General features: G+C 41.0%; 1 protein-coding gene across 2 annotated transcripts in view; it reads left to right on the top strand.

The window, feature by feature from the left end:
- Positions 1–14,266, top strand: part of MAD1L1 (mitotic arrest deficient 1 like 1) — a 379,609-nt gene that overhangs the window by 113,762 nt on the left and 251,581 nt on the right. For both annotated transcript variants that reach the window (XM_075165310.1, XM_075165311.1), the window contains exon 11: positions 1,878–2,022. In XM_075165310.1, the coding sequence (XP_075021411.1) occupies positions 1,878–2,022 (145 nt within the window). The remainder of the gene's footprint in view (positions 1–1,877; positions 2,023–14,266) is intronic.

The following is a 14,266-nucleotide window of genomic DNA, read 5'->3' as shown; positions in this document are numbered from 1 at the left end:
TGACATTTGACGTCTTGGTTATACCACTTAATTTTATCTCATATTTCACAGTATACTAGGACTCAACATGGTATTTGTTGTCTTTGGATGTTGGCTTCTAGGAAATTTTTTAATATGGATTTATTTTGTGGAATCCAACAAGAGTTGATTCTCTACTTTATCCTGTGAAATTCTTGCATTGTTCAATAAGAAAAAGGCTAGTGTTTCTATTAAGTACCCACGAGACTGAATTTGAGATGTTTGATGAGGTTGGGATGGGGAAGGGAGCAAGGGGATGGGGGAAGAGTGCAAGGCTGGCGCCGCTTCATGTTCCATCACCATAGATACTGCTCTTGGGCACAGGTTCCCTTTTTAACTGATTAATTAAAACAGAACCAAGGAAGTAGTGGTGCCCTGGTAATGAAATTATCCATTTTCAAATGCAGATTTGAAGCCCTCTTGATGAACTTTCCCACCTGAATACAACAATGAAGAGACTATTTCACAGTCCCTGATTATTAAATTGGTCTGTGAATGGTTCCAAATTGAACTGGAACTTTAAACAGGCTTCTAATTCATCCAGTGTTTTAAAATGCATATTTTTCTTCAAGGAGGAGGATTTTGAGGTAGGGAGACAGCTGCTTGGAGCTTTTGGTGAATTCTTACATAAATTTCCCAAGAAGTACAATTTGGTGACCTGGCAGAGCAGGATGTATTTGATTTACACTAAGTGTGTCTTTTAAGGCAGTGTTCTCTTTTGTATCTACCTAAACACTACCTTAACAATAGTGCTATTTTATTTAAAAGCATTTTAATTTATTTTCTTTTAATTATAATGATAAAGAATGCCCCTCTGAAGCACTCATAAATTTTCCACTGTTGTTTTTAGCATTGGAGAAACAAAGATCTTCTGTTCCTGAGTAAGCTAGAGATGTTGGTTTTGATCTTTCTAGCTTGCTTGAGGGTTTTTGACTTGTGTGCAATATTTTTTTTCATGTCCTGCTCATTCTTTAAATACTTAAAGTTAGTAAAAGTAACTAAAGTAAAGTGAGTTGGATAAACTTGTCATACTTAAATTATGAACCAACTTTTAAAAATCTTAACAATCCTAACAATCACAAGAATTATTTCACTCTTACTTTGTTATTGATCGAGTACTTTGCCAGCGTGCTTAATCTGTGATGAGCTGCTTGATGAGTGCATGGGAACAGCTGTCCATTAGTGTCCCAGCAGCAGACTGAGTGCCTGAAGGGCATGCATGAAGAACATCTCCAGGAATACATCGATAATGGTGCATCACCGTGTCATGCTGCACAGAGAACTGAGAAGAGGGACCAAGCTATTCTGGCTTAATTGAGAATCATGTCCACATTGCAAAAGAAGTGCTGATCACCTGGCCTCAGATGACATTTCTCTTCCAATATAGGTTGCTGGCAAGAACAATGTGCAGGTGGTGGCTGTAATTACTTGCTGAGTATTATCTGTCTGTCAAAGCAGATCATATTAAACCTCAGTTTTACTTCTACTTTGTTACAAAAAGATTAAAAGATACAGTAGAACACGAGATCGTGCATTGTTTGTTGAAAACAAGGCATCTTCTGAAAGGCAAACTGGTTGATTTTGAAATAGATATGCAATTATTTAAATGCTTTGTATGTGTGAGGTTCCAGTAACTGTCTTGAACAAGGAGGCTGTTACTGGGATGGTTCCTCTCTCATACCTTTTTCTGAGAACAGCTGATAATGAGACTGCAGCTTCTCGGTTTCCAGTGGTGCAGCCATAAGATGAAATGGCACCAGCCCCGGTGTATCGTGGTGGTAATTTCTCCTCTCAGGTTTTTCTGAACTGACCAAGAGGCAGTCGTCAAGATTTCACAAGTCTGTATTATCTTTTTTTAGTGCCCGAATACTGGAGAAGGCCCGGCAGCAGCTACAGGAAGAAATACTTCGGATTCAGAGCCAGCTCTTGGATGAGAAGAAGAAGCGTGAGCAGCACGAAGCACTGGTCAGACGGCTGCAGAAACGTGTACTGCTTCTCACCAAGGTGAGTTTCTAGATAATGTTTGGAAAAGCCTGCGTCCTGATTTGTTTCCTCCAGGTGTAGTCCTTGCTATTTCTTCTTTGTTCACCTCCATAACTGGTACTACAAAGTTGCTATGCGGTCTTTGCATAGCAGGTGCTATAAGAGACATTAAACTTGTTTTTAGGGCTGCGTGAGAATAAAAGTACTGGTACATCCTAAGGCTTTGCTAGTGTTCCCCCCATCTGGGCTCATGCTGTGTTGGCGATATGCGACTTCGACTCAGGCTTGACATTTGTGCGAGGGCAGAGAATTGAATCATGTTGTCGCTAGAGTGTTTTGAGCCATTGAAGGGAATTTATAATGGCTTTGGCTGCATCGCCTCCTTTCCTAAAGAGAACGAAACGACGGCACCTTGTCAACTGTTCCTGTGGAAAAACAATTTACAGAGAGTAAGAGATTCGCCTTCCTCTTATGCTGAAAGTCTGTTCGAATGTAATGGTAGGCACTAGACCAGTAAATTGAAAATACGTTTTAAGATTCTTTCTATAGGATATATCAAAGAAGTCTGCATTATCCTATATCAGGTATGCTCTCGTGATGAAATTCTGTACAATAATTTTGAAGTCTGTAGAGCATTGAAAACTTTATATTAAATTCTGAGAGCGCTTTTTACCCAAAGGGAATAATAATTCTGTATAGTCAGAATGATAGGTACTTCACTTTCCAAGAATACTCCTCACAAAACTTCACTCATCTGAGCAATCTCCCTGACGTTATAAAGCTGCTCACGTAAGTAAGCTTATGTGTGTGCATAAGGTCAGACTTGAGTAGTTAGAGCGAGTGAGAGGGAGCCAGGCACATCACTGTGTACGGGGAGGAAAGACGCTGGAATGGGAGTGTCTGAGCAAGAGGGAAAGGAGCTGTTCTGTTGCTTGTGCTTCAGGCTTTAATTTCCAGTGTCAACTAAAGCATTTTGATTGGTTTTAATTGTGCTGCACCCAATTCTGTGTAATTCCGTGTCATTGTTAAGCCAAAGAGTCCGTGATATATGGTGCGGTAAGCAGGGCTTCCTGAAGCATGAAACAACCGCTCTACAAGAGGATATTCTATCAGACCTTTTGGCTGCAGAATTTGATGCCACGGAGAGTCACGTAAGTGAGAACAGAAAAATGACATCAGTTCTTTCTGCTTTACACTGAGGCAGGCACTACAGTCAGGGTGATGGACCAAACTCTGTCCATGGAAACAGAAAAGGCATCTCTTCTCAGTCTTTGTAATACCCCCAGCAGCAGCCAGCCCTCCATACTGTTCTGGTTTGGTACTGGCATGGCTGTATATGACAGAGGTGGATACTGAACCCGATAAAAATCCTTCCTTTACAACCTTCTCAGCTGTCTAGCATCGCGCTGGGCTGCTTAGCCCTGAAGGAAGTTTCTCAGATGGTTTCTAAACTATTCCCTTTGTTAACTTATTTCGAGACCTCAGCAGTAACATGTTTTGTCATAGAACACAAAATATCATTGCTTTTCTTTAAGTACTGGACAAAAAACCAATAGTACTATGTTATGTAAAGGATTCTACCCTAATTTATATAGAAAGACAGAGCCTTTGCTTTGTTTGCTATTCTCCCCCTGAAGAGGAGAAGAGGAAAAGTTGGAAATGTCCTTCATCAGATCATGGCAAATAAACTTGTGTTTTGACAGTGGAATTTTTCAGTGTGCTCAATGATTCCTCAACTGACCTGTTTTAAAGGAATAAAGACTTCACTGTTCTCTGAAAATTTATATTCCATCCAGGGAATGCTAGGAGCCCTTTGTGAAGAAGTACATGCATTATGGTACTTGGGCAATCTATCCTTGGCACTATTTCTCCTACTGGTTGCTCTTCTCATGCAAAATCAGAAGAAGGAATTTCATTTAAATAAAAAAGTATGATACTGTGATTTAAAATGAGATTGAGCAAATATATTGCCTGTTAAAAATTATTATTTTACATTGAAAGCATATCACCTAAAATGGTATTTAATCATCTAATTAGTGGCATCCGTAGTACAGTGTGCCTCTATGTAATTTGAGAATGGAAAAGATGAGCTCTGTCTATTGAATCTTTGTCTTGTTAAATAGGACTGTGAAAACCTAATTTGGGGGAGACAATTATGTATATGATTGAATTGCTGTTGCTTTTGATAGTGTGATTTTTGCATTTGTGTATATTTGACCCTCTAGTAGAGCAGTGAATCCGTTCCTGTATGCTGAGCAAATGAGGATTGAAAGGCACCAGACATGTTTAACAGTGCAAGTTTAATGCAGTAACAGCTATCCTTTCTTTGGGCTCGAATTGTAACCTGGAAGTCTCAGGCCTTGAATATGTTTTAAAAGATCAATAGAAAATGATAAGCTGTTTTTCATTTGATAACAGCAGTACCTAATATTTTAGTAGTAAACATACTGTCTTCAGGAGGTACTTGTTTTGCCAATCTGATTCCTTCTCAGCTTACTTTTGTGGCTATTGAAGTTTTTTTCCTCAAGATTCAAATAATATTTTTTGGCTTTCACAGATTGCCTGTCTCACTTGTTCAGTCTTGTTCATTTTCTACTTGCCACAGTCTCTGTCTTTCTTGGTTGCTCTCCTATTTCCATTTCAGTGCATTTAACTTCTCCCTCCATTGCTTGCTTCCTCGCCTCATTTACTTCTTTTGGGCTTTCTTGACCTTACTTGGGCCTTTCCAATTGGTTTACTGTTTGGAATTGGCACAGTTGTCAGTCTAGGATAGTTCAGTGCGTCACTACGAATCTCTCTTCCCTGGCAGACTTGAAGAACAGCGTTCTCCAGTCTTTGACATACTAGTGCAGTGGTCCAGCCCAATCGCTTCCACCTCTGACAGTGGGCTGGAGTAGGAGCTGCATCCTGGTTATTCCTGTTGACAAACTCTGTTTAGAACATGCTAGTTGATTACTTTCTCCCATATGTCCTTGTAATTCAGAGCAGTACTTAAGTTTTCTGATCTACATATTTTCAGTGAAACCTTAGACTAGATTTGGACACCCTAGAGGTTTTCAGACATTGATGGCTTGAAAGTATCTCCTGGAGTGTCACTCTGTTCGCTTAAGGTGATGAAAAAGAAATTGATGTTTGAAGGGATGTATTCACTGGCTCTTTTAGAAATCCACTTGGCTGGGTTTGCTGTCTGTTGTGCTGTCTTTTTGCTTTGGCTTTGCTCAGAGTTTTAGGGAAATCTTTAATCTTTGCTTTATTACCTGAGATAGTTCTGATACAGCAGCAGTGGGAGATATTTGAAATGCTGGGGAAAGACCTAGTCCACCTCTGCCCTTTTTCCTGTTTGATTTACTGCTGCATTGGCTTTGAATGCCATGTTTACCTACACAGTTTTGTATTTGACTTTTGTGTTGTCTTTAAGCTTGTGAGTATTTCTCTTTTTCTGAGAGCTTTGCACTCTACTCCTGGTCTTTGTTTATGAAGTGGGCTTATTAAAAACAGTCACTTCTGCTACTGAATGGCTAAAATTTGAGTCTCTTAGGAAATTTCATATGACACGTAGGTCTCCCAAAATGAAAAACCCTTTCTGAAAATCTTTATCTGAGTGCAAGCAGCTGATTGAGTCAGTATTTAATGGAAACAAAGCTCTGGTCTATTTGCTTCAGGAGGGCAGCTTTCAGGAGGCACAAATGGACCTTGTGCAGCAGAAGTGAGGTTGGAGAAAAGCAATAAAGACACACCGAAGGGTTCCCAAAGTCTTCTGATGTGAAGGGCCAAAAGTTGGCTTGCGTGGATCTTTTTAGGGTTGTCACCTCTTCCTCTCCTCGTGTGATTTTTACCTGGTTGCGATCAGCCCTTAGCTGCTGTTAGGGTTCAGTCCTGCCAGCCTCTTCTGCATGCGTGCAGTTCAGTGACTCCTTAAAACAGTTGTTTCTTTTGTGCACAAAGCTGGCGGACATAACTGCACAAAGCTGCAGAGCGACTAGGAACAGCCTGTAACACGTGCAGCAGATTTAACCAGAGAAAAAATGCCCTGCTTTTTTGCAGCCGGTGTGTAATCCTTCGGGGGAAGCTCTTGATTCTTTGCATACACCAAAGCTCAAAATGTGAAGCCCAATTTCAGTTACTTCTTGTAACTTATTCCAAATGAGTCCAATTTGCTTCTCAAATTGTAGACTTTACGAATGTATATTGTCCTAATTGCATCCCTCGCTCTTGTATAAAGCGTAACGCAGCAAATGAATTAATCTGATTGTGCTGGATGTTGTTGTTTTGCTGTGTTTATTTCCCGTCTGTGTATTTGTCTGCCTTTGGGTATTCCGCTGCCCGGAGAAGAGGCTGAAAAATTCCATTTTGTGCTCTGAGCGTTCAACCAGATCATGTGATCTGATAGGAAATCTGTTTCTATTGAGACATAATTTAGGCCATCACCATAAAAGTTGGAGATTAAACAAGTATTGATTAACCAACTCCAGCTGACTGTTCATACCACATGTTCCTGGAGATATCTTCGCAAGAGTCAGTGCGAAGTATGTAAGTGACTGCCAGAGCCAAGAATGGCAGAGATGCATCAGAAATGGGACTAGGTAATTAAACTGTTCATTAAGCATGGCAGATGCAGAGTTCATGACTTGATTTGCCATCTGCTTTGTTTTGTAATCAGTAAAGATTTAAAATAATGCTGACGGTTTCTCTGTCATATTGGGTCCTGCATGATGTTTTTTTTCTTAGGAGGTAGACAATTTTAAAGTACAAGGAAGGATCTTAAAGTTCTGGGGGTTCAGCAAGGGAAGTGAATTAACTCTTTTTCTGGGATACGTAAGATTTAACTTGGAATATTGCACTCAATATTGCACTCAGTAGCAATAAAAACAGCCAGTCTGGCAAACAGATGCCTTGCAACAGACCTTCTTTTGGTTATTATACCCTGTGCTCTGTGTCCAGGTAGCATGGACAGCTTTGGAGCAGAACTGAGCTGCTCCTCTGTGTTATGGAATGCTTTTCCCTGGCTGTTACGACACGATGCTTCTTCCTTCCTTCAATCCACTTTATGACTCCATGTATATCATTTAAGCAGCACCATTACTCATGCATCACCAGCTGTGCTGCCACTGCACGCGCGATTGTTAACTGCTGTCAGCCTGACCCTTGCCAGTCCTTTCCCTCTGCTCACCGTGTCTCCCCTAAGTAGATTTTTATAAACCCATGGAAGTTATCTTCCTTTTTATGCCTGCAAATAAATATATTTTAAAGCGATTCCCTCTTCTGTGATTCAGCAAGGCAAGTTTCGTCGGGTGAGGTGGTACTTACTAGGTCATCCTGCATGCTTGAGAAGAGGGCAGACAGGGCATCTGTGTTTGAAGGAGACTCAACAACCTTTTAGATTGAACACAGTTCCCTTTAGTTTCAACTTGATTATATTAATCAGTTAAATAATTTCAGAGAAAAGGTGATTAGTAGTTATGGGCAGAGGGGGATGATAGCAAGGGAAGAGAGAAGATCATTAACTACTGTGGGACAGAGAGAAAGAGGTAATTGCTGCCTGTGGAGTACAGGGGGTTTGAACAGGTCTCTGCTGAATTGTAATTTTTAGTATCCAGTAACATCATGAATTTTAATTCCCAAACTCTTCTTGTAGGGTGCCTTTTTTGAAGGATGAGGACTAGCAGGTCAGAGATGAGGTAGATGCTTTTATGAAAAATCTTCCTTCTCCCCCCCGTTAGCTGGTGTTATATTGATCCCAAGTTCAGTTTGGTGCAGGGTGGTTGCTGGGCTTTGTGTTTGTGGTTTACACAGTAGTGTCTGGGTTTCTGGTTAAAGCATGCTAAGTTTTGTGAGGAGGGAGTGGGATTTGGGGGTTTGATGACTGCTGCTGTAGACATTTTCTGTTGGGGTTGAGGAAATACCACGTTTTGTGTTTGCTTTTGTTGGTCTCTGAGAGCCTTGTGTCTTGTGAGGTGGAGGTGCTTCAAGGAAAGAGGGTTCTGGGAGGATTTCTTTTAACACTAGTTGTTTGGGTTTTTTTCCCTGTATAACCCAAATTTGTTGTGATTTTTTTTGAGCAACTTCTTCCAGTTACTTACTGTGTCACGTTTTAGTCCTGATCCACGTAACCACCTTCTGGAGCTCGGGCAGCTGCCTCCCAAATGTAGCAGCGTTGCAGATAATTTGCTGTGCCACTCTTCGCCTGCAATGGCTGCTCTGCAAGGAGATTCTGCAAATATTTATTCTGACAATGCTTTTCTTGTCTGTTGGTTTTTTTAAATGTCTGTCACTGGTCTACTTCACCTTTCTTAATCATCTTGCTGTCTGCATTGTAAGGACTTTTAAATCATGCTCTCACCTTCCATATGTAACAGCTTTCTAGGATCTATTGACCTGATTTCAAATAACTCTAGACCTCAGAGTTTGAAAGTGATTTTTTCCCTTTGTCTGTGCCCCCTAATTTGTCTGTTTCTGGGTTTTAATTAGGTTGTAACGGAACGGTCTGACTCTAGTTTTCATGGAAGTTGCTACAGAAAATACAAAAGAACAAATACAAATTTTATCAGCCTTATCATAGTCTTGACTGCGTTACACAAGTCATTCGTAAGGAAATGGTTTCATCTGCAGTGCCTGCACTGCCCTTTCTGTAGCATGCTGATCAGAATCCCACAATACTCTAACGGCAATTTTTGTAGAGATTTGTACAATGACAGACTAACTTTGTGCTGATTTATACTTAATGCCTCATTATATTCATTACAAGATCTTATTTGCATGCTTGACATTTAAAAATATTGTGTTTGGAATGTGTTATTTATTTTGAGACCTTTATTAAGCAACCTCAGTCTAAGGGTTTAATTGTTACTGATAGCTAAGAGTATAATTACTTCAGTAAAATATCATGACTATATTAAGCAAATGGAAATTGTCTTCCAGAATAAAGTGAGTACAAGCCATTTTCCTTTGAAACAGGCTGTTCCATGAGGCCTGCTAATATAATTTACTAATACAATTGCAGAATCTCTCTATAAAGAATGAATAAGGAGAGCTGAAATCGATGTGTTTGGAGAAGAGGCTGTCTGTAGTAGTTTCGAAGCGGTGCACAAAGACCATTTGGAAGGAGGAAGTATCTTTAAACCAGAAAATATTACTGTTTCTCAAGTGAGATTTGCAGATTTCTGAAAGACAGGAGAAATGCATGTTTTCTGGCATGGGCTCCCAGAGAAGTGCATGCTTGTCTTTTGCTCAGTTTTCTTTGTTTGACATTAGCTTCTTCATTTTGCCCGATTTGGTCATAGGTCTACTACTCACTTTTTTTACTCAATGAAGAAAGTAGCAGAGTTGTTGAGTCCTCTTCCTTATCCTGCTCCAAAATGACTTTTCAAAGCCTAAGAGTTCCTTTAGTTTCTGACTTGTCAGGCTGCATCTGCTGAAGGGATCTCCGGAGCCGAGATGACTGAGCTTGTTCACTGGCTGTGGGCACTGCAGATGTTTGGGAGCGTGGTCTACCCTTGCCTTCTTGCATTGGGTCCTGTCTAGTGAGATCTTTTGCTCTTGATCTAACGTTGTCCTAATTCTTCATAGCTAGTGGATAAATTCGCCTTTTCACTGACTTTGGATATTCTACCTCTTTGTGTACCTGCGTGGGTACCTATAGGTATTTGTCCCACAGAAGCATGAAGGTGATATGCTTTGTTAGAGTAGAGCTTAGTCACCTGAGGGCTTTCGACATGAAAGTGGTGAATGTTAGCTTCAAATGACCAGCCTGGAGGCAGAAGATAAATTGACTCATGGGCCTTGCTTCCCTTTCCCTTTTAGAAGCATGAAAGAGCTCATAAAAATTATCTTAGCAATTTTCTGGGAATCAGTTCTGTGTAATTCTTTCTCTTGCCTTTTTATGTATCTGGTAAACCTCGCAATGATAAAAATACGGTGTTCATTACTATCTTTATATCTGATGCTTTTGAAATGGAGGCACAAGGACAGTCTCTGTATTCTTATTGATGTTATGTCTGACATAATTTCTATTTCAGCAAGGTGTTTAGAGGGTTTTTAAAAATTTTACAACAATTCAGAATATGCAGCAAAGTTAAAAGTTATGTGTTATTTTGAGGTATTTTTGAAGGGCTATAGAAATGTGATTTCATCCCCCCCCCGAATACTGACTGGATTCTGCTTTGTCCTACCACCACTAGATATTAATGTTCAGTGCTAAGAGGTTAGATTATGAAAGTTAGAAATATACCCATAAAAGAATTTATTTGACCTTCAGTTCTCATACTTCTTTGAGAGAAAGGGCTGTAGGACTTCTAAAGGTAAAATATTCAATAAAAAGAAATTAGGTTAATCCAATGTTATGGCTGAGAATTTAAACTCACCCAGGTCAGGTAATTCAAAGTTATAGTTCCCTTGATGCGTGTGCTGTAACATTTATTCCTTAGCTCCTCAGCCCTGAATTATGAAGGATGGTTGAGCGGATATGGCAGAGAGGCAAGCGGGAAGATGGATGGGTGGAATGAGGGAGTTATTGTTAAGGGAAGTTGGGTAGAACAAACCTCACTTCTGTGCCTCGCAAGCAAGGGAAGGGCGAACAGCAAGAGATGGCCGAGTGAGGGAGCTAGGCATGGGCTGGGCGGCATCCAAGGACAGGGGAAGGGACTTAGGATTTCTGAACAGCAGGCTCTAAAATACTGGCTAGGGTAAGCTGCACAAACAGGGTTTTTTGCATTTCTTTGTTCCTCAAATACTTATGGTTTGAAGGCATTAATATCTGTGCCTCTTAGAGTGGTGGTATTGCCACAAGAACTGCATCTCTGACTTCTCCCTGTTTAAATTCTCAGCCATAAAACTGGATTAACTGGGTTTGCTTCAAGTTGAATCACAGTGGATTTTTTTAAAGGATAGGAGAGAGAGATAATTAAGTAATTGCATAGTAGCTTATTTCAACATGTGATGTGAGCCTCTGGTAAGAACAGCTGCGCTACTCAGACAGCAGTCACTCAGAGCATCCTTTCAAATGAAGACCCAAAATCTTTATAAAACTGAAGGACTGTCTGGAGAATTAAGGAGTTTTGGATTGCCCCTGGCACAGTATCATGTAGTACTAACTATTTTGTTCAATGCATGTTCACAACATCTCAGGTCAAGCATTGCTTAAATTGATGAATATATTAGAAGTCAGATGAGTTTTTTCAAAGCATTGTAGAAATGGTCTTTGACCCATGATTTGTTGCATTGAGAAATGAACTGTTGCTATTTTATGAGCACATTTGCTTAGGTAGTGTTTCAGAGACAACAATATTATTTAATAGAAACTATAGCAAATTTGAAGAATTGTCCTAGTTTCAGTTAATGAAGTCTGATTGATGTAATGAGATTATTATATTACAAGTTTCTCAATATACAGGACATCTGCTGGTTTTTTTTTTTTAGTGTTGTGTGGGACATCTAGACCAGGAGCTGTGAAGAACCGTTAACAATAAATTTTCCTGTTCAGGTGGAAGCAATTTGGGACAGTGGGGGAACTGAGGCTTAATTTTCTCTCTGTATGAATCCAGAGCCTCAGGATTTCCCCAGAAATATCACTACCTTTTTTGAAGTCAGGAATTTGGAAGGGGATTAGTGGGTAAACGAAGCGTGAGCATGAGACAGGAAAAGAAGATAAGCTTTTTGCATCAAGATGATGTTTAACTTTCTTCCTGTCAGGAGGAGGAGGAGGAGAACTATTTTTATGAGAGCCTTATGATTTGTAGAGGTTGTATGTAGGAAGATCCTACAACCCTGTGGGGCGTCCAAGCTGCTTTTTAAGTGTAGGGAAGCAGAGCCAGAACAACGTTTAAATATGTCTGTAGTTGTGTCTACATCTCCTTACTTTCCTTGGGTAGTGAAGAGAAAGAATTGTCTAAGGATTCCAGCAAATGTGTCCCTTGGCTTGCTACCATCTTGGGTCCGTAGGAAGTGAAATGTGCTTCCTCCAGTGCTGTCCCGTCCCGTCCCAGGTACTTGCAGGTACGCGACACTGAGGGAAGTGGAGACTACACCCTGCTTGGTCTTCTAGTCAATATTATTTTGGGTGCTACAAGACTCTGTGTTAAGGAATTGAGACAAAGTGGTTGAAGTGAAAGTAATTGAAGGAGCGAGTGTTTTTAAACAGATCACTTTTCTGCAAGTGTTTGACAAGGTTTGCACTGAGCTCGTGCCTAGGAGGCAAACACCTGGAGGGCCGGGTTTGACATCGAGGGCAAGTATTTTTCACAGGAAAATCTGCATTCTGCTCATTTGCTGCGACAGCCCATGCTGTAACTTCAAGATCTGTTGTTTTGCTGCCGCTGAATACTCTTCCCCCTGCCCCTTTGCTCCACCCAAGATGTGAGAGCAGCTTCCCCCATTCAGTTTTCTCCACCCTGCTGATGGCACAGTGAAGCTCACATTCGCTTGTCCTGAGTGCTTGTAAGGAGCTGTAAAAACTAAATATAGAAGGAATTGGATGACAGGACTCAGGGCTCACTGTCCTTGTGTGCCTGAAGGAGAGATTCAGGCTACAAGAAGCAGCAGGTCCTGGGTAGAGCTTTGACCTCCCTGACTGTATAGCACTAGGTTTGGATTGAGGTAGATGGGATGTGCCCAAAGCCCCCTGGGCTCAACCTCCATGGGACAATGCCTCCATGTCCCTCCATGGGACAGTGCCAAGAACTTATTCCCCTTTCAGGGAGAGGAGATCCTCTTATTCACTTTCTCCCCCTGAGCAGCAGGGTCTTTCTTCCACTGGGAGCAGTTGGAAGAGTCCCTGCTCCTGCACCCTTTCCTCTCTGCCTCACATGGGAGACACATTGGTTACAGGTAGGTCCAGGACCAACAGCTGGTTGTTATTGCTTTCATGGATGGGAGAGTAGCTGGGAAGACTAATTCTGTGCATTAAACACGTGATTAAATTAAAGATAAGCATGGATGTGAAGTAACGTTTCTTTCAGTATGTGCACACAGCATAGAACTCTGCGCTTCTACAGGGTGTGTACAAAATGAATTTGCAGAATGAATGTGCAGTTCTGAAAATTATCTAGGGTCTGAATTAACAATTTAAGCAATTTAACTCTTCTCCCCAGTTGCTGTTTTTTCAGACATGTACCTAAGCTGCCGCAATTTTATGTTTTGCGCTTGTAACAGTAGTGATACTATGTAAATAGTATTTTCAGTTTCACAGATAAGGAAACACTTTCTGGCTTTAAAAAATTAATTTTCTGTTGATAACATACTACCTTTGGAGACCAGCTTTCCAGGTTGACATTTCTGTTACATTAATTACAAAAGAAGAAAAGCTATACTTGTTTTGTCATTGGGAAATGCCATTTGCAAAGTTATTGGAAAGCTGACCTTGTCAAAAGTGTTATTGCATTATCCCTCCGTGAGGGCCACCACAACTGAATGGCAAGAAAAAAATGCAGGAAGAAAAAAGCAATTTCAGGAAATATAATGAAATCAAAACAAAATGCCTTTTATCCCTCTGCAACATTTATTATATCCCTCTCCAAGATGTTTATTAAGATAGCATATGTAAGAGTTTGGTGCTGGGGAAAAAATGCTTGTGAACCACTTAGGTTGTTTTTGAAAAATAAAAACCACCCTGCAAGAGAATTTTTGACCTTTTGCATGAAATGAACGTGAACAAGTGGCAATACTTACTCCGCTGACATCTCTCCCACTCCCTGTTTTAACCCGCTGTAACCCTGACCGTCACCCTTCTCCCCTCTTACCCATTCTGCACAGGAGGCTGCGGGGGCTCAGCCTGCCCGGACCAAAGTCCCCGCGCAAGGGCTGGGGTGGGGGTAACCCCTGCCACCGCGGTGCCTGGAGGGTCTGCTTGGAAGCAGTTTCTTTCCTACCTCCAGTTCACTCTGCCAGTACTTTAAATCTCAGCTCTTCTGTTTGCTTCTAGCAAAATACCAAGCAACTCATCTGTTTGTTTTTCCCCTTTTCCTCCCAATTTAAAGCCACAAAGCTATTAATTTTCTCAGAGCCATTACTTGTCCTCCCTAAACACCGGGAAACAGCAGCAGCTGCACATTCCTCCTGCTCTGTCTCAGTGTCCCATCCAGGCACAGCCTTGCTGAACAGCCCTGGTGATTGCCTTCTGCAGGAGAGCTGCCTGCTTTCATATGCCTCTAAGTAATCCTCTCCGCTCCTGAGCAGAAAAGTACCACTTAGTTTAGTGGCCATTTCTTCTTTGAACACGTGAGCTACAACAAGAAACGTTGAGTGTCTGATTCTGCTTGTCCCTGTGCTTTCT

Source organism: Calonectris borealis, chromosome 16, assembly GCF_964195595.1.
Source record: "Calonectris borealis chromosome 16, bCalBor7.hap1.2, whole genome shotgun sequence".
Lineage (NCBI taxonomy): Eukaryota > Metazoa > Chordata > Aves > Procellariiformes > Procellariidae > Calonectris > Calonectris borealis.
Note: the sequence above shows the minus strand (reverse complement) of the source record. Positions and strands in the feature narration are given on the sequence as shown.